Genomic DNA, 27,627 nt, shown 5'->3' with positions numbered 1-27,627 from the left:
CAAGGTCAAAGACGTGCATGCGCTGTCTGCAAGGACAGAAAGGAGAAGATGCAGCTGTGTTTACTGTTCAGTGAACTTGTTACGTCCACTTGATTTTAAGGACCGGCTGGAGAATCCACCTGGATCTTCAGGGGTGTTACTCCAAAGGTACCAACCAGTGCCAGACTGCTTAGACAGGAATAGGACACAAAGGTAGGAAGCCCTAAAGGGAGAGCCTGACTCAGAAATGAACACATTTGTTGCCAGGACCTTTCCTACAAACCAAGGCTCAGGCAGGGGCCAGTATTAATCAGTCCTCTTGCACCCTGCTCCAGCCTCATTTCCCTGGGAAGTGACTATTGATAAGGAACGTTTTCTGGGGTCTGTGCAAAAGTTTAACAATTTAAAGATATAAAAATATTTCTCCTTCACTTTAGGGAAATCTTCAAAACTACTCCAATTAGTGACGAACTCCTGAGAGCCTTAATTTTTCTTTCTGGTTATGAAATAAATTAATATATATCCATCATAGAAAACTTAGAAAATACAGAAAAGCCCAAAATAGAATTTAAAAATCATCCATCATCCTATCATTACTTTTTCTCTCTCTTTTTCAAAATATGTAAAGTGAAAATCTTCCCTTCCCCTTGGTCCCGCTTTACCCCTAGAGGTAGCCACTGTCATCTGCAGTTTGGTGCACATACTGCCAGAGATTTCTGCTACACACAGAAGTAGGTTTGAGTTTTTAAAGCAATTATTACATTTTATTTTGTTTTCCAGAATTATTCTATACATACCGTTCTGCAGTTTGCTTTTTTTACTTAATAGATATATTTGGGGTATCCTTCTGGGTCAGTGCATGTTTTTAACTACTGCATAATATTGCAGTAGTTCAACTTTATAAGGTGTTTCCATATCAACAGACATATCAATAGAAGATGATAAAAGTTTTCAGCTTTTCAAAACTATAAACATGCTGTTTGCTGATAATCCTTAATTCTGTAAGCAGAGGAGGGTTAGGAGCATTAACAAATGCCGTAGAGCCAGGCTACGTACCGGCATTCATTTCTTTACATTTCTGTTTGAGCTCCAGAGGTGTCAGGCGGTATTGGTCCAACCCATCATTCCACCGTATTCTCTCCAGCACCTGAAGGTCACCACCAACCAGCCAATCCCCACTTTCCATCACCATCTAGAAAGACCGTTATTAAAGTTGTTAGTGATTAATACTGTTTTCCATTTTATCTAAAAATTTTTCTTCTTCTGAACCAATCTTGGCTTACTTGAACTGCCTTGAGTTCTTCAACATTTCAAGCACAGTATTTATCAAACTTGTTGGTCTCTCAAATCCTTTATTACTCTTAAAAATTATCGAGGACCTGCAAAGAGCTTTTGTTTATATTGGTTATATCTATAATTTTCTGTATTAGAAATTAAAACTTAATTCCCTTAAAAATATTTATTGACTTAAAACTAACAATAAAATATTTATTATTTATTAAATATTAACAAACATTTTATTTTTTACTGAAAAATATTTTCCAAAAACATAAGAGAAAAATGGCATTGTTTTACATGTTTGCAAATCTCTTATCTGACTTAATAGAAGGCAGCTGGATTCTCATATCTACTTTTGCATTCTGTGGCAATATGTTATTTTGGCTGAAATATGTAAAGAAAATTCAACTACAGATAGGTAGTTGGAAAAGGGAAGAGTATCTGAATAGCCTTTTTCTATCATGTGGATATTCTTCTTTGATATAAGATTAAATAACCTAATTTAAAAATCAGCAACTTTAATAGACATTTCTCCAAATATGATGTACAAATGGCCAACCCAACAGGGATATGAAAAGATGTTCAACATCACTAATCACTGGAGAAGTGCAACCTCACACCCATTAGGATGGCTACTATCAAAACCAGAAAATATAACAAGTGTGGGCAAGGATGTGGAGAACCCCCTCGTGTACTGTTGGGGGGACTGTAAAATGGTGCAACAGTATGGAGTTTTTTCAAAAAATTAAAAATACAACTACCACATGATCCAATAATCCCATTTCTGTGTATATATCCAAAAGAATTAAAAGCAATGTCTCACAGAGATTTGCACAACCATATTCATAGCAGCACTATTCACAATAGCTAAAAGGTGGAAGCAACCCAAATATGTATTGAAAGATGAATGGATGAACAATGAATGTGAATGATATACATACAATGGAATATTATTCAGCCTTCACAACAAAGGAAATCCAGCCAGGACTACAAGGGGGATGAAACTTGAAGACATTATGCTAAGTGAAAAAGCCATTCACAAAAAGATAAATACTGTATTTTTCCACTTACATGGGTATCTAAAGTAGTCAACTTCATAGAAAATAGAATGGTTGATACCAGGGTCTGGGGAAGGGAAAGAGTTGTTTAATAGGTATGGAGTTTCAGATTGTCAAGATGAAAAGGTTTTGGAGATCTGTTTCACAACAATGTAAATATACTTAACACTACTGAATAGTACACTTAAAAATGGATAAAATGGTAAATTTTATGTTACATGTTTTTTACCTAAATAAGTAAATAGATAGATGGTAGATAGATAGATGATAGATGACAAGACTCATTTTTCACTGAGGTCACTATAAATACTCTACTTTTCGATACCCAGTCTCAGTTGAAAAAGTGACTTCAGGAAAGGGTGGGTAAGGAACAGAACATGGAGACTTTCAGAAAGAACCATCTATACGTTGTCCCACACTTTAGATGGCCCAACTCTGGCGTCTTCAACTGTGCCCCTTCTGTCAGGGCAAGGAAACCCTGGTGGGCAGGCCCACCTGAAGTCTGCATTTACTCTCCACCATGAGATGTGTACCTGGGACATTCAGCCTGGGGTGCCCACAGGCAGACCCAGAGGGCCTCCACGGCATGGGGCAAGGCCAAGCATAGAAAGAGAAGGAAGGGTTGGCTGCAGGCCAAGAGCCAACTGTCCACACACTACCATGTTCTGGTACAGAACCGAGAAGCCTAAATTTGAACCTGGCCTTCCAGATTGTGATCAAGGCATATTGCCGAAGTAGAAAGATAAAACATATTTAAGTTTATTAGTTAGATAAGTAAGTTTTAAATATGGTATCGGGCTTCAGCTCATATTGTTACCCTGGGTCACACAAATATTAGGTGTGAACCTGGTGTGAAGAATGGTCAAAGTAATGACAAAGAAAAGCCTGACAATGTTTGATGAAAGGAGAGGGTTAGCACTTTCCTTGACAAGGATGGATGGAAGAGGCCCCAGGCCTGACAACACACATATGGGTAATGCATTGCCACCTACTTTGTGACATCTAACCATGGTTTTTATGTTGTACATCTGAAACTTATACATTGTTATGTGTTCATCTTATCTCAACCTGAACAAAGAAAAACATGACAACCTTCTGTTTTTTCTATAAGCTTAAATATGTTCCATATGACGCTGCAGTGCAACAAGTTACGACTGAGAGCAGGTGTCTCTCCTCAGTCATTGAGACAAACATTACAGAAAGTCTTACTTCTCAGTCAAATCATAGTTGTGCAGTCATTCCCCTGATCAAATTCCATAACTGCCTTTTGCAGTGTCCAAGGACAGTGTGGCCAGCCTGTAATGTCGGCAGAAAAGAGGGAGGCAAGAAAAGGGGAGAGAAAGCTGATTGATTTATGACACCAATTCAGAAGACATCAAGGTGGTGATGGTATACCCCTGATTCAATTTCCTGTCATGGCCAGATGTTGGAGTTTACAATGACTTGCATTCCAGAGGTTTTCAGGGAATGGGAGGTTGGGCTAGAGCCAGGGTTCTCAACAGAGGACGATTTTGCCTCTCCTGGCGACATCTGACGATATCTGAAGACAATTGTGATCATCACAACTGGAGTGGGGAAGGGTGTGTTATTGGCATCTAGTGATTAGAGGCCAGGAATGCTTCTCAATATCCTACATTGCACAGGAAACAAAGGAAGCCCTGGGTAGAGAAAGGATGATTTGCAAAGGATTTGCTTGTTTTTTCATGGCCCCCCTTCTAAACTCTGTGCTCAGGAAAATCACTTAACAAGAATATTGTCAAATACCCATACCTAGACATTTACTTTCTCCTCATTGCTTAAACTGCAGATAAAATTTTGAGTTACCCCAACTCCCTGGGCATGCAGTAACTCATTCTGGGCACTAGGGGTCCACCCTCTATTGTTCTATTGGCAAAGGCAATATTGAACCTGTTTCATTCACCATCCAGCCTAAAAATATATCCGGAGAACAATGCTGAAACTATGCTTTTGGCATTTCTGGGATCAGGAGGGACAGAGAGCATCTCTGTCCCCAAGGTGGCTCAACTGTCCCCAACACTGTGGTCCAGCTATCAGGAAGGGAGGTCCAGTGGCTCTAATTTCCAAGGGCTTTGTGGCCCGTAAGTCGCCACTTCCTTCCAAGCCTCCTGCTAAAGGCAGGTGTGGGACCACAGCTAGAGTTTGCAGAACTGGACACACAGGTGTGAGGAACAGGCTTTAAGGGAGTCTAGTGAAGCAGCGAAAGAGGAACTGGGCTTGGAATCACAGACAACAGGAATGCAAAAAGGAGAGAGGATGAGCTCAAACACTAGGATGAAGACTAAGAAAGCTATTGTGAACAGGCTGAAAGAGGGCAAGGAGAGGAAGAGCGGAAATAAACAACCTGGAGAGGAAGAGGGGACGTGCACATCAGAAGGAGAGGAGCAGCTGAGGGTGGGAAGGTGTAACAGAGAAAGTGAGGAGGCAGGAGTGGAAGGAACAGTGTCCTAGGCTGAGGGACTAGCATGTGCAAAAGTGTGACAGAGGAGGATATAATGACCAGCTGAGATGCTGGAGGGGACTGTCTTGGGCGGTGGTGGTTAGAGGTGGTAAGGTGAAGTCATAGCTTTATGTGAGCTCCCAAATAAAGCTTGAACGGTCCACTCTAGCTGAAGAATGGAGAGGGGCTTCGAGGGGAGTAGGGCAAGAGACAGGGAAGAAATTAAGTGCCCTGGCCCAAGGTGCAACAGAAGTGAACAACTTCAAGCAATACCTAGGAGGCAGAACTGTTGGGACTTGGTGATTGAATGGACAAGGGAGAAGAAAGAAGGAAGAATGACGTCCAGTGTGGTATATATGTACAATGGAATATTAGTCATAAGAATGAAATAATGCCATTTGCAGCAACATGGATGGACCTAGAGATTATCCTACTAAGTTAAGTAAGAGAGAGAAAGACAAGTATCATATGATATCACTTATATGTGGAATCTTTAAAAAAATGATACAAATGAACTTATTCACAAAACAGAAAGACTCACAGACTTAGAAAACAACCTTATGGTTACCAAAGGGCAAAGGTGGCAAGAGGAGGGGTAATTTAGGAGATTGGGATTAACACATACACACTGCTATATATAAAATAGATAATCAACAAGGACCTACTGTATAGTACAGGGAACTCTACTCAATACTCTGTAATAACCTATATGGGAAAATAATATGAAAAAGAATAGACACATGCATAACTGAATCACTTTGCTGTACACCTGAAACTAACACAACATTGTACATCGACTATACTCCAATATAAAATAAACTTTTTTTTAAAAAAGAAATAATGCCATTTGCAGCAACATGGATGAACCCAGAGATTATCATACTAAGTGAAGTAAGTCAGAGAAAGACAAAGATGATATCACTCATTTGTGGAATCTAAAAAATAATACAAATGAACTTATTTACAAAACAGAAACAGACTCACAGACATAGAAAACAAACTTATGGTTACCAGGGGGGAAGTGGGGGGGAGGGATAAATTAGGAGTATGGGATTAACAGAAACAGACTACTATATATAAAATAGATAAACAACAAGGATTTACTGTATAGCACAGGGAACTATATTCAACATCTTGTAATAACCTCTAATGGAAAAGAATACACACACACGTATAACTGAATCACTTTGCTGTACACCTGAAACTAACACAATATTATAAATCAAGTATACTTCAATTTAAAAAAATAATACTTTGAAAATAACACAGAAAATATATATTTTTTTCAGAATGCCAGGAGATGTACACTCAAAACTGAGGAAATTCATTATGGAAAATAAATGTTGTTGATCTTATGATAAAAGAAAAGAAAAAAGAATGACATCTAGGTTTTGGACATGGGCCACTGTTTGGATGGCGGAGCTGTTCACGGAGGTGGGGGACACAGGAGGGGGACAAGGCTGGGGTGAAGTTGCCCATGGTGAGTGTGAGATGCTTGCAGGATATATCCAGGTGGAGCACACAAGAAACAGCTGTGGATAATTATCTACTGCCATGGTTCTCAACCTTCGCAGTACATTAAAATCACAGGGAGCTTCAAAACCCACAACACCCAGAACTGAGCCCAAGCCAATTAAATCAAAGTCTGTGAGGGAGAGATCCGGTCATGGGTAATTTTTAAAGCTCCCCAGGTGATTCTGTTGCTCCAACTAACGATGTGGTCTTCATTGCAGGGCTAAAGGATATAGAAACTCTCATTCCTATCCTTCACTGAGAAGTCATACTCTGTTCTCTTGGTTTCTACATCTGTAAAATGGGAGTAATGATTCTTAGGTGCTTCACAGGAACATTGTGAGAAATAATTACCATTTGAAAAAGCTTTGAGATCCATGTATGAAAGGCAACATTAAGCATTATTTTTACGAGTTTCACCTGCTTCTCTCCTCATGATCGCATCTGGGACACGTCACGTGGTTCCATATTAGTGAAAGAGAGGGTTGGGAGGATTTGAATGGAAGGTCAGGGTAACTGCAGTGAGGGGCTATGCAACAGAGGCAGACCGTTTCCTTGGTGACTCTGACCATTTTCCATGCAAATATAACTCCCAGTGCCACATGGAAACACAAGAAGGCCCATAATTACTTTTGGAAGGAATAACTGTTGGAAGGTTTGGGGTTCTAAAACCAAAAAACCATGTTTAAGTTTTACTGTGAATTTCAAGGTGCCAAAAAATGTACAGTGAAGACAGTTCCTTTCCCATAAACACACCTTCAGTGCTCCGAGTGTAGCTTATACAGGGTGAGTGGTTTTCTCTCTGGTTATCCATGGCCCATTTCTCACCATTAGCTCACTGGGAATGTTTACAGAGTCCTTCTAATGACCCAATGCTACAGAGTCACTGACTATATTTTCAAGGCCACAAATCACACCACCACTCTCCCTGCCATCTAAAAAAATTCTGACCTCCAACTGCCAGCACATGATGCAAGACAAGATAAAAATAATTGCTTAAGAGCTTCCTTAGATTTTTTTTTTTTCTTTTAGTGCTAACCATGTATATGTGGATGTTAGGCCCTAGGAGTGGAAATACCTGAGCATGAAGAAAGGCCACTATTCTTTAGGTCACTGAGTGCAGATAAGAGCCCAAACCTAAAGGATTATGATCAGAAAAGGAATGAGACAAAGATATAATTAAGGCTCAGAACACAATTCCTCAAATAGCTATTGTCCAGTAACTTCAAGGCCTGTCTCCCAGCCTCTTGGAGAGAAAATGTTCAGATGGCTCTGAGCTTATCTGCAGGGTGGCTAGTTGTGTCCAATAAATGAAAAGCTGCTTTGCTCTCCCACTGACCTCTTGTGTTCCACCAGGGGCCTTGCAAAAGCCCTCCCTACTCTGCAACATTTCACAACTGAAAAAAACAAAACAAAACCAAAGGGAAGTTTGTCTGACAGATTTGAACAGGTTTATTCAAACATCCATTGTGTACGGTCACGGAGCTGGAAGAGATCTCAGAGTTACTGAGTCTGGCCCCCTCCTTTTATAAATGAAGAAACTGAGGACAAGAGAGAGGACGTGCCTTGTCCAACCACAAGGCTTTTTAGAGTCTCCTGGGTCTCAGATGGTTCCCTATTACCTTTGAACTTTCTGAAAGTTAGTTACTCCAGCTAGGGAATCACTAGTATATGTCTTTTTAAATTTCAACCCTAATGCTCTAATCTCGGATAAGGGATTGCTTTTGCATTCATTTTCACATATTTTTCTTTATGGGAAATGAACCACACCCAGCAATTCCACTCCCTGCAATCCCACCCCGTCACCAACAATTAGAAGCTGTGAAGGAGGCTGAGGAGTTTTAGTCTATTTTGCCGTTAGGCAGATTGACTCCAAAATAATCCTAATCAGATGAACACATTTTTCAATCTGAAAAATATCCACCGATGAAAATGTGGTATTTTCCTTCTGGAAACTCTGCCGCTACCTGTGCTTTTTGTTTATTGAAACAATGTCACCGACCACCCCCCTCCCCACAACAGCCACAGAGCATGAACTTCCAGTCTCTTTCCAGAGGTTAGTTGGATCCATTCTGTATGAAGAAATTGACTTCCCTTGTGAATTTCACGATGGACAGGGCTGCAGGCTCTGGCTGTGGTTTTGTGCATAGCACAGCTATGATTCTGGTTCTTGCCTCATGATGTTAGACTAAATTATCTCCCCAGTCCAGTTGTTTCCCATTTAGCTGAGGGAGTCACAGCCATCACAGGATCTGAGGGCTCAAGAGACCGTTTAGACCCGCCCTCCAACAGAAAGTCATTTCTTTGCCCTATCTAAAAACATCTCCCCAGGCAAAGCTTGCAAGACCTCCCTTAGAAACGCATTCTTTCATCTAACCCCAGTTTTTCTAAGTCTTTCGCGAAGGAATGAAAAAATTATTTTTATCCTAAGTTAAAAGAAAGACCTTCCAAAGATTATGCCACTTACTTTGATGTAGGGGTGTTTTGCACAGGTTGTGCCCCACACATGGGAACAACGCTCCTCTTTTCTGTGTTCGTAGAATTCAGGGTCTTGTAAGATAGCCACCTTCCGTCCTCCGTGTGTCAGGACAAACTCGCTGCACCCTTCCAGCCGCGTCTTATCGTCCGCAGAGACGGGCAGCACGACGGGGATGCTCATGTTGATCACTCCGTCTGTGGACAGAGCCATTCGATGCGTGAATGTGGGATACGAGGTGTGGGCCCCTTTAAAGAGGCCTCAGACGCGCACAATGTCTCTTCCAGACATTTCCTGCAAAAGGCATTAAGACCTAACTCTAACAAGGTTATGCTGGCTGCACTAGTTTCTCTAGCGTCTGTGACAAATCCTTTGAGAAGAGGCTTCTCAAAGCAAAAGATGCAGCGTTTGTGAAAAGTGGGCGGTTTCAAATTGTAGGAGTGGCTTCAGTAAGTGATTTGGAGGACCATGCCCGAGGGGGTGGCTCCCTTCGGAGTTCCCTTTTTAAAATTTGGTCCTGACCTCAACACACTAGGAAGCTTAAAGTCTTTAAAAATCCAACTAGATAAAATAAACGTGGGCAATGCCCTGCATATCTGCAAATTCCACACCGGCAGATTCAACCACCTCGTGGATAGCGAACCTTATACAGGATCCACCTTTGGTTGAATCGTGGATGAGGAACCCGCAGATACAGAGGTTGGACTGTGAAGCTGGAGCATTCACAGATTTCGGTATCTGCATTGGGTCCTGGAACCAACCCCCTTCAGATTGGGAGGGATGACTATGATTTCTTAGTGAAGCCAGATAATGTAAAAGAAATCACACAGCTGTTTCTCCCCTTTTGTAATGGTGCCCTAACATTCTAGCAAATATGTCAGGCTTTCAGTTGTACTTACAGTGAGAAAACGGGGGCACAGAATTAAGTGTATAACATTAAAGAATATCAGGGAGGTTTGGGGGGAGTTCCCAAGTTCAAGACTCAGAAGGGAACGAAAGGAAAGTGAGTAAAAAAAAACATTCAACTCGTTACCCAATTTAAGCTTGTACTGCTTGCCGCTCCACCGGCCAATAAATGGAGAAATGAGTTGTTGGGAGAAGGAATAGCAACTTTATTTGGAAAGCCAGCAGACCGGGAAGATGGTAGACTAGTGTCCCCAAGAACCACTTTCCCTGAATTCAGGCTTCTTTTATACTAAAAGGGGAGGGGATAAAGTCAAACATTTTCTGGTTCTGGTCAGACTCTGAGGGGATGTTAATTTCTTCCTCCCTGCGGTCATTCACAGGTGGGCTTAGTCAGGATGTTTTCTGTGAGCTAAACAAAGGTCTTTTAGCTTAAACTTCATCGCATGAGAGGCAGTGTTCCCAGAGATGGGCCATTATGTATAATTTAAGCTCATAGGCAACATCCCTTTAGGGATTAACTTGTAAAAGCAATAGAATAAAAAGGTTAAAGTAAAAGAAACAGATCCAATGTGGAGTAAAATTTGTTCTTCCTTATTACAAACTCAGGATTTCCAAAAGAGGAAGCAAATGCTGTTATTTATGGATTGGAGGAAATGTACCATAGATTAATGAAGTCTTTTAAATCTAACTTTCAAAATCCAACATTTAGACCACTTCTGATAGAGTTAAAGATCTGAGATCTGAGTTCTATTCCTTTGGGGCATAATACTCCCCCATTAGCTATGAAACAAAAGTCTACAGGCATATCACTTTGCACATTTAAAATACTGTCCAAAAGTTACTAGGACATAAAGAATGTCACAGGATATATACAGCAACTTCCAGCAATAAAGAAATCCCATCCATCATAAAATCCCACAACCTGCTCTGGGAGCCTCATAAACAACAAGGAAGAGACTGTACACAGAAAGTATGAGTTTCCTCACTCAAGTAACTCCTTTGTTTCAAAGTTCACAGACAATAAGAGTAGTCCAAGCAAGCCCTGTGCAGAGAGCACTGAACTCAAAGCCAAGCGATCTCCTATTTACTACCTGTGTCACTCACCTTCTCTGTCCTCAGTTTCTCCACTTGGAAAACAGGATCATAAATAATATGTATATCCCTGGGTTGCTGGGAAGAGGCTTTCTGTGGATAGCATGACCACACTGCTTACAAAGAGTGCCTTGACCAAAATAAAGTAAAACAAGATGCAAAGCAAAAGGCGGGTTGGATGCTGGTGGAAACCCAGCTCTGCCTGCAACAATGCTTGCGGTGCTGCCTTCCATCAATTACTCTGGGCTGAAATCCAAAGAATACTCCACTTGCTTGTTGCCATCGCCTCCTTTAGTCCACTAGGTTCCAGCGCAACGTAGCCTCTGATCCACCTTCATCTTGGCCTTGAGTGAAAATCCCAACTAAGGAAATAGCACTACCTGACAGGTTGTCAAGAGACTAATCTGTGGGATGTTGTGGGAGTTCTACCGAGTAACAGTGCCAACTGATCTCATACACCTGTAGCTACAACTCCACACAGGTAAAAGCAGATTTACTGGGGTTTCCCTATCATCTTAATCAACTTTTCTAATACATAAAATTATCCTACAATTTAACTCTGTGCTGAAATAGCCTCCATAGCTTTAAACATTGACTCGGGCTTTCGGCCTTTTTCCATCATGTGCTTCGGCTCTGGTGGGAACCACCCTGATTATTTTACTGCAGTATAACTCATTTTGGAAAAGAGTATCGTAGTGTTTTAGCCACAGTTAGTCCAACACTTAACTTCATGTTTAATTGAATAATCTTGCTATTGCTTTAAATAATTTTCAAGCCTGTCGTTTTAACCTTGTAGCTATGCTTATCATTTGTTTGGGACTATTTCTGGGCAAAAACTAAAATACTTTATATTGCTTAATTAGCCTTTTTCAAGGAAAAACAACAATGATGAAAACAATACTCAAGATAAATGATATCTTCAGAATTTTACCTTCTTCTTCTGGTACAGTGCAGAAGTTTAGAATTGCAGCGAGTACGTGTTTATTCCCAGTTTTATAACTATCAATCGTCATAGCTTGAAATAAAATTCATGCATAATTACTCATCACAAACGAAGTACAATTATCCACAATCCAACCAGGTGCATCCACTTTAAATTGTATCTAAAATTGATTTATCCTTCATCAATTAAAAATGTTTTATAAATGCAATAGAAAAAAATTTCCAGATTTGTGAAACAAAATGGGGACCAACACTCAGTAGAAGTAATTAACAGAGAGGATCATAAATTTTTAAAATCTCAGGAACAAAATGTGCAACAGAAATTTAGAAACAAGTTTAATTTGTTAGCCAGATAAAACATTATAAACAACAGCTGCATCTGATCCAGAAATTTCCTGTTACTTGGACTCCTATCAACAGAGGAATGCAGCATTATTCTATTCTAACTGGTTAGATCATGAACTGTTAGCAATTCCAACTGGTTCGTTTAGATTTTTTTTTTTAGTTATGTCCTTACCATTTCTAGTTAATATAACATATCTAATTATAATAATTTAACTACTTATAAAGTTAAAGTACATACCAGGAAGGAACATGCCTAGAGAAATACAAACACAATTAAGAAACATATTGTTTTCAACTTTCCACCAAAATAATAGTAAAGCAACAATGACAAGGAACAAACTCCTACTATGAAGTTTCATACATACAACATACAAAGATACGGAGCTTTTTGTTACTGCTATTTCTAAAAATAGAGCATATGTGACAGCAAAAAGCTGGTGAAACCAGAATTTGTATTGAATACTGTCCAATACAATCCAAAAGCATTTTTAAATAATTATGTTTTAAAATAATTATAACATATGTCAATAGCCCCTCCAACTTAAGCAAGAAGTTGTCTCTTACAAATATGTGATGTTATAACTACTGTCAGATGATTCCAAACCAGGCTTTGGGAGGTATACAGGCAAACTGCTTTAGAACGTCCTAGAATTCCAGATGTTTACAGGACATGAAAGTATGCCCATCCCAGGAAAACCTGGATTTGAATCCAGGCTTCGAGTGAGTTATTTAACCTTCCCAATACTTATTTCCTCATATGGACAAAATACCTTCACAGTTGTATTATCTGGATTAAATGTGATGTCCTATGTCAAGCACCAGGGTCAGAACACATTATGTGCTGAATAAATGCTGGCAGTATATAGAAAAGCTCTCAAGCCCTGCCTTGGAAAGTCAGAGCCGCAGAAGACTTGCCATTAAATGATCAGGTCTCACAAGGCTGCTATGTCTTAACCCTACTTGGATGCCACCAGTCAAGAACATAAGCTTGAGGTTCCATTTGTAAATTTAGATGTGACATTTATCATTGGAGGATCTATGACAGCCCCCCCAAACTATATATCCAGTGAGAAATAAAATAATACACTGACATGAAAATAGATACTAGAGTAATATAGGGAGTAACTCACACTATATAATCATCAAAAACACTAAAAAATTTTTGATTTTGCTTTTGGACTGAGTAGACTGAGCTAATTTTATTTTATTTTTTTACTGTGGGGGAAATTGTGAACCTTTGAGAAAATTAAAACCAACAAAATACTTTTGGGAGACAGGGTCAGAATAGAAACAATTTTACCTGCAGATTGTAGGTGATCAAGAAATGTGCAATTGTTTAATGGTAGATGAAAATGGCCACATGTCTATGGCTACAAAAATTATTTCAAATTTTCAATGGTGGTGACTCAAACTTCATAAATTGGTTAAAATTAAATGATATCCATACAAATGATACCTTGCCCAACCTTCTGATACAGAGAGACATCATTTTTGGAATTTAACCGTGTCTACTCAGTCCAAAAGCCATCGAGCCAAGCTCTGTCATGAGACTGTCATGGTGTGGTAGAGGGCAGTGTTTCAACCGGCTTTCCCTAGACACCCTCAGGGCTGCTGTCCAGGTGGGAGAAAGACAGCCCACTTCTTCCAAAGGAGCAGTTCCATTTTCATCTGTTGTATATATTGCCTCAGATTTCACTGAAATAGTTATGACTTGAAAAAAAAAAAAGTTTGACAACCACTGATGTGGCGGGAAAACCCCTCCGGACTAGCGTTCAGAAGATGAACTGCACTGCCTGTCCCAGCAAGCTCATATTTGTCTTCATTATCTATCTCCAGCAGCTAGAACAAACCCTGACATCCGAGGACACTCAATAAATATTTATTGGCTAGCTGATGAACATCTTATCTGTGCTACTTCCAAACGGATGTGACTAGAGATAAGCTACTTGGTCTGTTCAAGACTTTGAAGTCCTTTTAATTTTATGCAGTGAGGGGGTTGTTAATATATGGAACATTTACTATTGGACCAGGTACTGTATTCTTTTAAACATTCAACATCCCATTGAGGTAGGTACTATTATTAACATCCCTATTTTACAGATGAGGAAACTGAGGCCCAGAGAATTTCAGCAATTTGCCCTGAATCCAGACAGTTTGGCTCCACAGCTCACTCTTATCCACTATGATATTCTGCCTCTACTTAGGTAGAGGTGGGCAGCATGTTACATCCCTGGTATGTATTTTTATTAATTGACTTACGTAGGAATTAAGGAGGCTTCTGGAGGGTATGGGGAGTTTTGAAACCTAACTACAACTGGGGTTGCTTTACGCCCCATTCCCCAGACAGAGGCACAAACCTAGAACATGAACATCTTTCTCAGGAAAGAACATCTGATTTGATTTTTCTTCCTAGAAGGTTTGCAGCCCTGCTCAGTATTACAAATTCAGTATGCCTCTATCCTATCCCTCCCCCACTTATCAGCTATTCCCCAAGATCTTGAAATAAATAAGTTCTGTTTGATAAGGTCAAGACAGTTCTAGGAAGGAAATGATCAGAGAAAGATCTGGAAGTTTTCTGAATGAGACATCCTTCTAACCTTGACAGGAGCAGTTCTCTAAAAACCATTCAGCTTCTGCCCAGAAAGCTTCCTTAACACCCCCTATTAGAGTTTAGTGGATGAAGCCATCCTAATATATTTCATGTATGGGCATGAATATCGACACTTTATTATCCACCAAGGAAAGCAGCTGCTGCAATAATGTTTGCTGGAGGATGGGAGGCATCCTGTAAGTCAGCAATGAGTGCTGAGTTCATCCTGGCTTCCCCAGGATGGTCCAAGCAGCTGCCAATGGTACTTCTGACTGTCCACTGCCTTCTGAATATCAAGGCCAGCAAAGGGCAGGTGGAGGTGAAAAAGACTTAACCTTCTCTTGGCTTTGTGTGCAAGTCAAACCTTTATTTTATGGTGCCTTAGCTTTAAGTAATCAATAATCCTTAGAGGATAACCAAAAAAAAATCCTAAAAATGGAAGCTTATACATAATTGGACACACCATAAATAATCTAAATATTTTCACAATAGGATTTACAAACCAAGGATTAGCATTTCTTGTTCCTGTGAAAACTTCTGAGAAATACTTTTTTCTTTAATAATAAAGAGTAACAAACAAACGAAAAAACAAAAACCCATACCGTCTAGCAGGGTGCCAAAGTGTATAACCTGCAAGTACTCCTTTTCCCGCATAAAACCTTTGAGGGGAGTGGCCCAGCCTTCACTCAAAACTTGGACCCACTGAAGATCCAGCTGCAAAACACAAAAAAGCAGGTGAACATTTCCATAAGCTCCGTTTTCCAGCCATCTGGCCCCAGGGCAGTCCATTCTTATTCAGTTGACAGGAGAATGAAGGCAGAACCTTTTATGATTTAAGCGTTTCCATATGTAATGCTGACCCATGATCTAGGGGCTGGAGAAGTTTGAGTCTAGAACTCTCTGTGGGAGAGTGGTGAAAAGATTTCAAATTGGGATGATTTCTTTGAACACTTTAGGCTGTATCTATCCTTACAATGTGCAACTGTGTTGAAGATTCACTGTTCATTCTTTTTTCCACAAAAACTCTGGTTTGGCTACATTTTTTTCACCAAATGTGTTAGTTATTTGACTGAACTGAGCAAACCATTGACACTAAGATAAATGTCCAGGGACTTCCCTGGTGTCACAGAGGTTAAGAATCCGCCTGCGAATGCAGGGGACACAGGTTCGAGCCCTGGTCCAGGAAGATCCCACATGCTGTGGGGCAACTAAGCCCATGTGCCACAACTACTGAGCCTGCGCTCTAGAGCCCATGAGCCACAGCTACTGAGCCCGCGTGCCACAACTACTGAAGCCCGTGCGCCTAGAGCCCATGCTCCACAACAAGAGAAGCCACCGCAATGAGAAGCCCACGCACCACAACGAAGAGTAGCCCCTGCTCGCCGCAACTAGAGAAAGCCCACGCGCAGCAACAAAGACCCAACGCAGCCAAAAATAAACAATAAATAAATAAATTTTTTTAAAAAAAGACAAACGTCTAAAATTCTTAGCGTGATACTGACAGGCCTTCAAGCTCTGGCCCCAGGGGCTCATGTAGGGATGTCCACCTGCCCCCACTCCCCACCTGGGGGCCTAGTCACCCACAGTGCCAGACCGTGTGCAGTCTGAACACACACGTGGTTTCAAGCCCATCCTCCCCTCTACCTGAAAACCCTGTTCGTCATTTAAAACCCAGCTCAAAAAATAAAAATAAAAAAATAACCCCCCCCAAAATAAATAAATAAATAGATATAAATAAAAATAAAACCCAGCTCATGGCTCACTGCTCTGAAATCTTTCCTGTCACCCCTAGGATCAAAAGAATTAATCGTTAGATTCTTTGAAGTTCTTCTGTACCTTGCAGACCATTTTGTTATTGGAACTATTATTCCACACTGTAATTATAATTATGTGTTTCTCATCTGCCTGGAGCATTGGAAAACTCAGAATTTATTGTGTTTATAAGTTCGCCATGACTTACTAAAGCCTGGGTCTTCATGAGCTGAAGCACATTCCCAATGTACTCTGCCTCTTAAAAAAATGTCCAGGGGCTTCCCTGGTGGCGCAGTGGTTGAGAATCTGCCTGCCAATGCAGGGGACACGGGTTCAAGCCCTGGTCTGGGAAGATCCCACATGCCGCGGAGCAACTAGGCCCGTGAGCCACAACTACTGAGCCTGTGTGTCTGGAGCCTGTGCTCCGCAACAAGAGAGGCCGCGATAGTGAGAGGCCTGCGCACCGCAATGAAGAGTGGCCCCCGCTTTCCGCAACTAGAGAAAGCCCTCGCACAGAAACGAAGACCCAACACAGCCAAAAATAAAAAAAAAAAAAAAAAAAAAAAAATGTCCAAGGTTTTAATGGATACCAAAAGGTTACCAGTGAAGACCTGATCACCTTATATGAACCAACTAACACTAACCAGTAAACAGGCGAAGGCATCTGCAGGGCTGTTTGCTGGGATTGCATCGTAACATCTTCTAGGTAGCAAAATCAATGCAACCAAAGCTCCCTCTCCTCAGACTGGACTCTCCCTGATGAGGGAAGAGTGGGATGTGCAGAGCAGGAAAAAGATCAAGGCATTCATGTCACTTTAGATCAGGGTTGCTTCTTGTTTTCTTCAAATTCCTTCTCAATGGTCCAAGAAACACCTGTATTCTGGACAAACTATTTTCTCAGCAACTGCCAACAAATAATTACTGCCTAATGCTTGCACGCTGGCATAACTGAAGGTATAATGACAACCATATAAAACTGTCCTCTGCAAATATAGAAGTTACGTTCCCAGTCTGCCTCTGTACATGGCATTGATCAGCTGCCTTGTGGCAACACTTGATGAGAGATTTTCTTGAAGAAGAGGTAAAAAAAAATTGGCAAAATGAAGTGTTTTTCTTTATAGGCATTGCATTTTCCTTATGCCTACCTTCCTTATTCATTAAGAGTAATTGTAAATGGATTATAATGACTGACATTAAGCCTAAGTCTCCATTAGCCAGTGTGCACCCTCTTACCTTGGTAATTGATAGCGAAGGGAGCACTTCGGCCTCAGCTCGGACTTGGTCGAGTTTGTTTTCTGGCACAAAGAGTTCGTGGATGCCTTTGATTATAGTGTGGGGTACAATGTTCTGAAATGAAGCAGACTTGGTAACAGTTTGGAATGAAAACTATAAAAAGAACACTTCAGTAAACAGATGATCTTTCATGACTGTATAAAACTATTAAAAAAAAAAAAAAAAAAAGACGTTCAGTCCACCCACCTGCTCCTGTAGAAGTTCCACCACCTGCTGCACACAGTCGCTCACCGAGGACAAATTGGTTTTAAGCACAAGCTCAGGAGTTTCAGGTTTCTCATAATCGGAATCAATACCCGTAAACCCTGCAAGGCAGAAGGCTGAAAATCACATCTGCACCAACAGAACAATCTTTTTACTCAATAAGACATGACACATGTTGCAATAATGTTTTCAACCGCTGTATTCAGATTAAAACAGAAAAGGTCAAACAGCTCTCCTTGCCCTCTAGCCATAGATAAGAACATATACAGCTGTGTTTTCAATACAGAAAGCCCCGATTATCAACAAAATCTGTCTGAGTCCAAGCCCTCTGCAGCTGATTAGAATGGAAAAGGAAAACAAGTAGGAGGAAAACTGAAAGATTCCTCCTCCACACAGGCACATACACATATCCATTTTAGTTCTCTAAACTTGATTGCTTGTGGCTGGGGTGATAGTTCTTGAAAAATACAAGCCCACATTTTAACTAGCCCACGGACATATTGAAGATATTACGGTTTGATAAAAAGTTGTGTGCACTATATGCAATTTTGGAAAACAGTTTTTGAAACTTCAGACAGATTTCTGGGCACAGACTAATAAGAATTGGTGGCATAAGTAAGTGGCAAAGATACCGCTGAACTGGCTCTCCTACCTTTGATCTCCCCAGCTCGGGCCCGTTTGTAGAGACCTTTTACATCTCTGCTTTCACAAATGTTTAGAGGCGCATCTACAAATATCTCAAAGAATGGCAGTCCTGCAGATTCATGGATTTTGCGGGCATTCTCACGATCCTGGAAAAAAATTACCTTTAAGAATGTAAGAAAAGGGACTTCCCTGGTGGCGCAGTGGTTAAGAATCCGCCTGCCGGGCTTCCCTGGTGGCGCAGTGGTTAAGAATCCGCCTGCCAATGCAGGGGACACGGGTTCGAGACCTGGTCCAGGATGATCCCACATGCCGCAGAGCAACTAAGCCTGTGTGCCACAACTACTGAGCCTGCGCTTTAGAGCTCACGAGTCACAACTACTGAGCCTGCATGCCACAACTACTGAAGCCCACACGCCTAGAGCCCATGCTCCGCAACAAGAGAAGCCACCACAATGAGAAGCCTGTGCACCACAACGAAGAGTAGCCCCCAATCGCCGCAACTAGAGAAAGCCCACGCGCAGCAACAAAGACCCAACACAGCCATAAATAAATAAATTAATTAATTAATTAAAAAAAAAAAAAGAATCCGCCTGCCAAGGCAGGGGACACAGGTTCAAGCCCTAGTCCGGGAAGATCCCACATGCCGCAGAGCAACTAAGCCCGTGCGCCACAACTACTGAGCCTGCGCCCTAGAGTCCATGAGCCACAACTACTGAGCTCACATGCCACAACTACTGAAGCCCGTGTGCCTAGAGCCCGTGCTCCCAACAAGAGAAGCCACCGCAATGAGAAGCCCGCGCACCACAACAGAGTAGCCCCCGCTCACCGCAACTAGAGAAAACCCACATGCAGTAACGAAGACCCAACGCAGCCAAAAAAAAAAAAAAAAAACTTGGCAAAGAAAAAAAAATTAAAAAAAAAAAGAATATAAGAAGAGGTTTCATGATGAAATTCTTCATCACAAAATACTGTGTGCTCTGGTCTTCCATGACCTTAAGATAACCCTGGGGTTTGAGCTCTTCAGAGGTGTCAGGAAACTAGCCCTTCAGAGAAACTCCAGAAATTTCACTCTAGTAAACAACTCTCCCAAGTACTTTCCAAAAGAAAAAAAAAGCGAACAAACAAACAAAAAAAAATGGGAAAGAATCCCAACCAAAAGACAGGGCTGGCAATATTAGAGCAGTTCATTCAAAGGATGTGTTCAAAGTACATAGTGTCTTATATGTAATACACAGAAATGTCCTGTTTTAAAACAAGAGGAGTAACACTCCACCTCGTTGATTTCAACGTTAAACACACATAACCTGATGCATTGGTGAGGAACTGCTGTTTTCTTTAGTAAGCTAAGCTCTCTGACTTTTTGGAGAAATACTGGCTTGGCCAAAAAGTTCGTTCGGGGTTTTTCGGTTAAGAGGGACAGGGAAACCCAAAGGAACTTTTCGGCCAACCCAATAAAATTACCAAGCTTTGGAAATTTTTCTTGTTTAACTTTCTCTTCCTTTCAACTCTGGCCAAGTGTACCTTACCACTGTGAAAGTGGAAGGGTTTATGTCACCTGGTGCCCTCGCATCTGGAAACGAAGGGACTCTCTTTATATAACCAACATTTGAGAGGAAATTAGGGAGCAAGTGGGGGAGGGAGAGCCAGTGGGGGAGACTGAAAGTATGACATTCCTCTGTCCTCCCCTCCGCTGGCTCCTCATCCTGGCAGCTTGAGAGCACCGGCGCTGTGCGTGGCAGTTGTGTGCGTTGCCAAAGCATTTTACCTTCGCAAAAGGAGAAATGAAGCTGGTAATGCAGACCAGACCAGCGTCGGCAAACAGCCTGGCCACCTCAGCAATCCGGCGGATGTTTTCTTCTCTGTCCCAAGGAGAGAATCCAAGGTTTTTGTTGAGGCCATGACGGACGTTGTCCCCATCGAGGGAGTAGCAAGGGATGGCGTGGGAGACGAGATTCTCCTCCAGAGCAAAACTGATCGTTGTTTTTCCAGCACCAGAGAGACCTGTTCAGAATGGGCAAGACAGGACAGGCACTGTCTCTGACTGTTTAAGATAATAAATTGTGCTCTGAACCTAATTGTGAACTGATCCTAATTTTTACCTAATTCAAGCATAATTAAACCCTCATTACAATCACTGGATTGACCTCAAATCAAAACCATTCAAGTCTAGAAAAAGCAAAGTTTACTACAAGTCAAGTACTAGCATTTCTTTCAAATCTTGAAATAACTATTTGTCCCTTGTTAGGATTATAGCCTTTCAAAGCAAAAGGGGTTCATCAATAGGGAGACCTTGGCAGGCTATGTATGGTCCTTGGTGTGTTCTGCTTCTGAGATGGGCTGGGACCTGGGACCCTTTACCAGAGTGCTTGCACCTGGACAAACGTCTCCTGGAGCAACAGAGTACAAAGAAACTGTAAGGGACTAAAAATACCTGCACGCATCCACAGCTGGGGCAAATTATAAACAATAAGATGCAAAAAGGCCAGAAACCAGCTGCCATTTCTGGGGTGCAGGGAGCAAAAGCAGGGTACTGTGCATGATTCCTGCACACGGCACCACCACCAAGGGGGTCAGCCGACCGCCTAAGCCGCCCCTCCAGCCTGACCACCCATCTGCCCCTACTCGCATCCCATTTAAGGAACCGGTTTGCCCCACCTTAGGAGTGAGCAAGGGCAACTGTTTCTTGTTTTCACTCCCTCATGCTGCAGCAGGGACCTCAATAAAGCCTTGCCTGAACTCCTTGTCTGGCCTCTTATCAATTTCTATTGATTAAGGAGTCCAAGGACCTGAGTTGGTAACACTTTGCCCGCAGAGTATTTGATAGATTAGAAAGTTGTGCATACAAATTCAGATTATGGCTTCTCTTGAAAAAAAATCAGAGGCTCCGGCAGTGGTGTCCTCATATCCCCTTATGAGAGCAATCAGCTGGAGGGAGGGACAGCCAGCCCTTGGAGACTGGGAGGCCCACCTCCCTTGTAGGTGCTGCTAAGCACCCATCTGACAAGAGAACCAACATACTCTCCTTTTGTTTTCAAGATTTTCCAAAATGATTCTCAAAACATAAAGACCAGAGAACCACCCTGAGCTACGCTGTAGATGTAGTTAGAGTTGCCATATACTCTTAGGTGTCTGGAGTCTTTACATGAGAGTGGAGTTACAAGGTGCCTTTTACCATGGCTTCAAAGCACAGTGATTGGGAACACACACTATAATTTCTACATGAGGGAGAATGTAAGGAGAAAGGGAACGAAATGCTACCCGCCAAAATTACTTAAGAGCTCAAAATCTGAACCACCCTGGAAAAGGAGACCTCTAAAAATTCAGTTGTTCTAAAGATCTCTGAACCTGAAGAAAAATGCAGTTGATGCCAAGCCACTGTCAGACAGCACCTGGAAGAGGAAAAGTCAGGACGGGGGCAGAAAAGAAAGTCAAGAAATTGTTAATACAGAGAAGACAGCAGGGGGAAAGAGGAAAAAGAAAAAGTAAGAGTAAAGAAGGGATGCAGGAGAGACTTGGAAAGAAAGGTGATATATGAAAGGTAAACAAGTATTTTCCATATTTTTAGTTATGTTTTAAAGTCATGCCCTTGGCTTTGACAGAGGATCATTAGAAGAAATGGCTACGTGAAGAATGTGTTGGCAATCTTTGTAAATCAAGGCATTGTCTATTACATCTTTATGTAATTCAGTTTCATTTGGATAGAAATTAATGTGATAAATTCCTCTTAAAAGTTATGTCCAGTTGTGGGGTAGGAGAAATGGGACTCCTGAATCTCTGGTACATTCTCTTGCATCAGAAAATGAGAGAAACAATAGAAATTTCTAACACAGTTAGCTGTATTAAAATAGATCATTGGAACATTTATTTTAATACATTGACATAACACCAATTACATTTATTGAGAGTTTTACTAGGGACCAGGACTTGTGCTAAGTGCATATATGCTTTATTTCATTTTGTTCTACCTATACCTCTATGAGGCAGGTATTATCTTTATTCTCATTTTACCAATAAGAGAACCGAGGCTTAGAGAGGTTGGTTGGCTTGTCCAAAATCACACAGCTAATGTAGGTGAAGCCGGTACCCAACTCCAACTCTCTAGATTTGAAGTATTTGGTTTCTCCTGATTTGCCTGGTCAATATCCAACATCTGTAATAGGAACTAGGAACATCTGTAATAGGAACTAGGAAAAGATGACTTTTTGAGAGTAAGAAAAGACAGAGGAAGTATACCCTTGAGATTTTTTTTTCTCTTCTACCTGTTCTTTTTGTCTTTTCAAGGGTGTTTTACATTAAGAAAAATGGACTCTGTGGGTATGTCCTGATTCAAAATTTGGACAAACACATGAAGGCAAAACATCTCATGAAGGCAAACACATAGCAAGAGGAAAACGTCTGGAGCACGCTGTTTTATTCACTGCTGCACGTCACGTCTCTCAGAGGGAGCGGGGGAAACATCAGGAACTGCGGCAGGTGAATCTGCCTTCTAGAACACAGCAGCCTCCTTGCCCTCTGTCCAGCCTCACCCTGGAAGCAGGGAAAGTTGTTCTTCCAGGGATGAATGAAACCCGGAAACCAAGGGCAAGTGCCACAGGCACTAGGAAATAACTTGAAAGAGAAGAATGAGGCTGCTTTAGACAGGAATAGGAAAGACTCAGAATAGCAAGAAAAGACGCAAGGCAGGTCCTCGCTTGTTGTGTTGTTTAGAACTATCTTCAGGTTAGAATAAATTAGTGTTTGTGAGCAAACAGTAACACGTAAGTTGATTTCATAACCTGGATAAACATATCTTTGCATCTGCGTTCATCTCCATATGAAATATTATGTCTACGACATGAACCTGTTTTTTTCTTTTGAGTCCAGCCTATGTCGGACCTGCATTCCCAGGAATCAAATTCCTCTACCTTGTACTCAAGAGTATAAGGTAACAGCCGAGGACTAATTCCAGTTCTGTCACTAACCCTTAGCTTTGACAGTCTGGGGCTATAAAAACACAAGAAAAGGGAGATTCATTTGGTCACCTCGGTGGGAATGAGTTCTTTTTTTATACACAAGGGACAATACTCAGCTACACAGAAAACATTAGTTTTGCTTCTTGCAGAGATTTTAATTTTTTAAAATAAGTAAAATAGCCCCCTAGAATATTAAAACATCAGAAAAGAATAAAGAATATCTCTAATGGACAGCCAAATGCTTGATGTCAAGTTAGGAGGGCCCCATTCATAACTGCCAGTAAATGTGTTTAGGCATGAAATTAAGAATTACAGAATTCCTTAGAGCTGAATGGGAATGTCATAATCAACTTGTCCCATCCTTTCCTGCCAAAGAGGTGAAAACAGAGAACTAGAGACATTCCATGACTTGATGGAAGTCCTATTTCTCACTGATGGGTAGAGTTAGGACTAACACCCAAGCTTTCTATTACAGCTCTCAGCCTCCTTCTAATGTTGAAATACACATGTAATATGTATGTGACACTATCTTCCTAAAAATTGTGTGTCACCATCAGTTTTCCATTAAAAAATATATAGATCTCAACACAGCATACCTGTCAGCCACACGGTACATCCTCGGAATCCACCCCTTGTTCCAACCACCTGCCCTCTCTTATTCCTGCTCACATGATGCGCCTGATACACAACATTGGTGGATTTCTGCTGGGTCTCCTACAAAACAAGAGCAAGCGCAATATTCAATTAATAAAATAATAAATCTCATATGTATACATATAATAAAATAATAAAATAACAGATTACATAAATAGTCTTCCCTAACAGAAACTCCTTTTTTTATAATTGGCATACAGAGTAACATTAATTAACTCTACTAATTTAGAAACAGACACTTTAGCATACTCATCACCGCCCTTTGAAAGTATAATTTGAATGAGGCAATTATTGATGCAATGTAAAAGTTCTGGTTCCATGACATATTAAAATGTGTACCTTTAGGTAATGGTTAGGGGAATGTCTTTGTTTCTGTAAATGCATGTTCTTCCCAAGTCCCATGGGCATGAACTGAAAACAGCCCAAATACTCCAGCCACTGAGGAAATAATAGGGTGAGGCTGGTTGAGCTCCTCTCTAGAGAGCTGGGAGAGGCCCCAATCACAGAACAGAGTTAGAGGCCATTATACCCCTCCTGCTCCCACCCAGACACAGACGTCAGCAACTTGAGAGCTGATCCCTGAAATAGGACTCCTTTTTCACAAGTACTGAAATCTGCTTCCATTTTCCCAAGGGTCAGTGTATGAACTTTTTAATCTTTCAAAAAGGCCTGAAGAAATGGAAATGTACCAGTTATTAGTCTTGGAGGCTAACTCAAATCTCGAATGTCTTTATTTTGGCTATAATAAAATCAGCCCCGTGAGGGCACAGATTATCTGATCCTGACCCTAAACTCTGACTGGAAGGTACATGTCTGATGAATAAAAAAAGGTAAAATGAGTCAATAAATACAGTTAGTGGTGGACATTTAAAAAAATAATATGTGAAGATGTGATCCAAGGCGGGAGGGGGTGGGTCAGGGGAACCCATAATGATGGTTAAATAAAAATAAAAAGGTTGAGAACTGCCCATATGTGTCTCTGGTATGGTAATTAAATTTCTAATGACAGATGTAATCCAAGTTGCTGAACTGTAAAAATCTATGAAGGCTTTTAAACACTGTACACGTATACCCACCAGAGCTAAAAAAAAAAAAGCTCCAATATTCTTTGAGCAAGACCCAGAGAGTCTTAGACAACTCTGGGTCACATGAGGGCAACTTTTACATTCTGGAGCAAATTAAATCACCTCTTTATGCCTTTCCTTTGGGAAAAAAAAATCAAGGGGAATACAAATAGGACTGTTTGGAGGCTTATATAGATAATGGATGGGAACATGCTCTGTAAATGGCCAAGTTCCCTACAAATGTGGCTGCTGACAATGATTATTCAGTGTATAGCTGCAGCAGGAGAGCCATCTGGATTAGGATCAGGAAAACCACTTCAAGACCAAGGAGGAAGGAGCCCCCTGCTGGCCCTTGGGGGCTCAGAAAGGCAGTGCACACCCGTGGGGTGGGCCTGCTAGTGAGGCACAGAGCCCAACAAAGGGGCCAGCTGGCAGGGAACAGCATTATCAGTGTCAGCGGGAGCCAAGAGGTAGGTGTTGAAAGCTGGGATCGGCTGGGTTAAGTTACCTAAAACTCTCCAAGGCTAGACGCTCTGATCATCCATCAAACAAACCTGGTCAGAACCCAAGACTTGGAAGGGGTCGGGACATAGTAGACAGCAGGGGTGGCTTGCACGAGAGGATTCATAAAGGGGGACAAATGAGGCTAGTCCATGATATATTCTAGCCATATTTTCCCTGGGTGAATAAATCCCCTGAAGGTATCCTGAGTCTTTTGTGCCAAGTACACTTTATGGCTCAAGGATAACATTAAAATTTTCTTTCTCTCCATTTCCTTGTTAATCACTGCCATTAAATTCAAGAACACTGTGTGTGGATATCAGGCCCACAAGTCAGTTCATCTGTTCATTCACTGATTCTTTCGGTAAATGTTTATGTAAATGAGCTCCTACTAAGTGCCAGGGGCCATACTAGGCACTGGGAATATAGTACTAAACAAAGCAGAATTCCTGGCAACATTTTAGGGAGAAATACAGACAAAAAGATCAAGTAACTGGGCCCCTCAGAGGAGAGGGAGGGTCTCAGACATATATCTCTCTACTGTATGAAGTGTATGGCTGTTAGCATAACTGAAGCCATCTTGGGCCGTTACAGTCTCTCCTGTTCTTCTGCTGACCCTGCCAGGGACTGTAATGTAAAGTGAATCACTTCTCTGTCATCGAGGGCTTTGTAGTTAATACATATTGTTTAATAATCATTAGAACCAGGTGACCTCTCCTCTATGCCCTGTTAGTCCCCAAACAATGACGAAGACCTTCACTGACGTATTCCTGATGCCCACGAAACTCGTTACCCGTTCGTAAGTCTTGACATAGAAAGGCACGTCCTGTTTCCAAGTACCTACCCCCATACTCTAGGTTAATATAAAATTGTCCCAGTGGCCCCTCGGTGGCACGGAGTACAGCTGTGAATGCTTCTGGATGGTTGTCGACACAATCCTGATCCCATCCTGTGAGTAAGTTACCCCATAATGAACTGATCCATTGATTATATGGAGTTGCCTGCCTCATTTTTTTCAGTCTCAAGATGCCTTCTTAGTTCAGTGGGCACTATGTGTTCCCTCCGTCCTCTGACATGAAGATATATAAAGAATACCTGCAACTCAATAATAAAGAGACAACCCACTTTATAAAAATGGGCAAAAGATTTGAACAGTCACTTCACAAAGGAAGATGCACAAATGGCCCATAAGCACATGAAGAAGGGCTCAGTGTCACTAGTCATGAGAGAAATGCAAATTAAAACCAAAATGAGACACTACTGATAATATCTAAAGTCAGCAAAGATGGGCTCTCATATGCTTTTGTTTGTTTTTTAATTTTAATTTAATTTAATTTTTATTTATTTACTTATTTTTGGTTGCACTGGGTCTTTGTTGCTGTGCGTGGGCTTTCTCTAGTTGCGTCGAGCCGGGCCTACTCTTCGTTGTGGTGCGCGGGCTTCTCACTGCGGTGGCTCCTCTTGTTGCAAAGCACAGGCTCTAGGTGCGCGGGCTTCGGTAGTTGTGGCTCATGGGCTCTAGAGCGCAGGCTCAGTAGTTGTGGTGCACTGGCTTAGTTGCTCCGCGGCATGGGGGATCTTCCTGGACCAGGGCTCAAACCCATGTCCCCTGCATTGGCAGGTGGATTCTTAACCACTGTGCCACCAGGGAAGTCCATGTGCTCTCATATGTTGATAGTGGAGGTGTAAAGTGGTCCAACCATCTCAGAAAAAAACCTGGCAGTTTCTTATAAAGCCGAACATTTACCTCCCTTAAGGACTCAGCAATTGCATTCATAGACATTAACTCAAGAGAAATTAAAACTTATACCCACAAAAGGACTTGTACAAGAATATGATTAGCAACGTTTTTGGACAAAAACTGTAAATAAGCAAGTGTCCATCAAATAGGAAAATAGATAACAACAACAACAAAACAAAACGCCC

At 41.4% G+C, this 27,627-nt stretch overlaps 1 protein-coding gene and 1 non-coding gene across 4 annotated transcripts in view; one reads left to right on the top strand and one right to left on the bottom strand.

Annotated features, from left to right (window-relative positions):
• The window catches only part of PAPSS2 (3'-phosphoadenosine 5'-phosphosulfate synthase 2), a 79,239-nt gene that overhangs the window by 4,057 nt on the left and 47,555 nt on the right, over positions 1 to 27,627 (bottom strand). The window contains exons 1-10 of one of the 3 annotated variants that reach the window (XM_068548141.1): positions 26,546 to 26,676; positions 24,079 to 24,196; positions 20,296 to 20,531; positions 18,538 to 18,676; positions 17,868 to 17,986; positions 17,622 to 17,735; positions 15,239 to 15,350; positions 8,753 to 8,958; positions 2,329 to 2,382; positions 1,036 to 1,171 (exon numbers count right to left, since the gene is read on the bottom strand). In XM_068548141.1, the coding sequence (XP_068404242.1) occupies positions 1,036 to 1,171; positions 2,329 to 2,382; positions 8,753 to 8,958; positions 15,239 to 15,350; positions 17,622 to 17,735; positions 17,868 to 17,986; positions 18,538 to 18,676; positions 20,296 to 20,531; positions 24,079 to 24,196; positions 26,546 to 26,551 (1,240 nt within the window). In that variant the 5' untranslated portion in view covers positions 26,552 to 26,676. Of the gene's footprint in view, positions 1 to 1,035; positions 1,172 to 2,328; positions 2,383 to 8,752; positions 8,959 to 15,238; positions 15,351 to 17,621; positions 17,736 to 17,867; positions 17,987 to 18,537; positions 18,677 to 20,295; positions 20,532 to 24,078; positions 24,197 to 26,545; positions 26,677 to 27,627 lie in introns of those variants that run through there. The other 2 variants (XM_068548140.1, XM_068548142.1) reach the window with 2 other exon arrangements.
• On the top strand, positions 3,207 to 3,333 carry LOC137767943 (U6atac minor spliceosomal RNA). Its single transcript, XR_011074629.1, has one exon. It is a non-coding gene; the product is annotated as a U6atac minor spliceosomal RNA (small nuclear RNA).

This window comes from Eschrichtius robustus, chromosome 7, assembly GCF_028021215.1.
Source record: "Eschrichtius robustus isolate mEscRob2 chromosome 7, mEscRob2.pri, whole genome shotgun sequence".
Lineage (NCBI taxonomy): Eukaryota > Metazoa > Chordata > Mammalia > Artiodactyla > Eschrichtiidae > Eschrichtius > Eschrichtius robustus.
The sequence above is the reverse complement of the archived record's forward strand: the minus strand, read 5'-3'. Positions and strand labels throughout refer to the sequence as shown.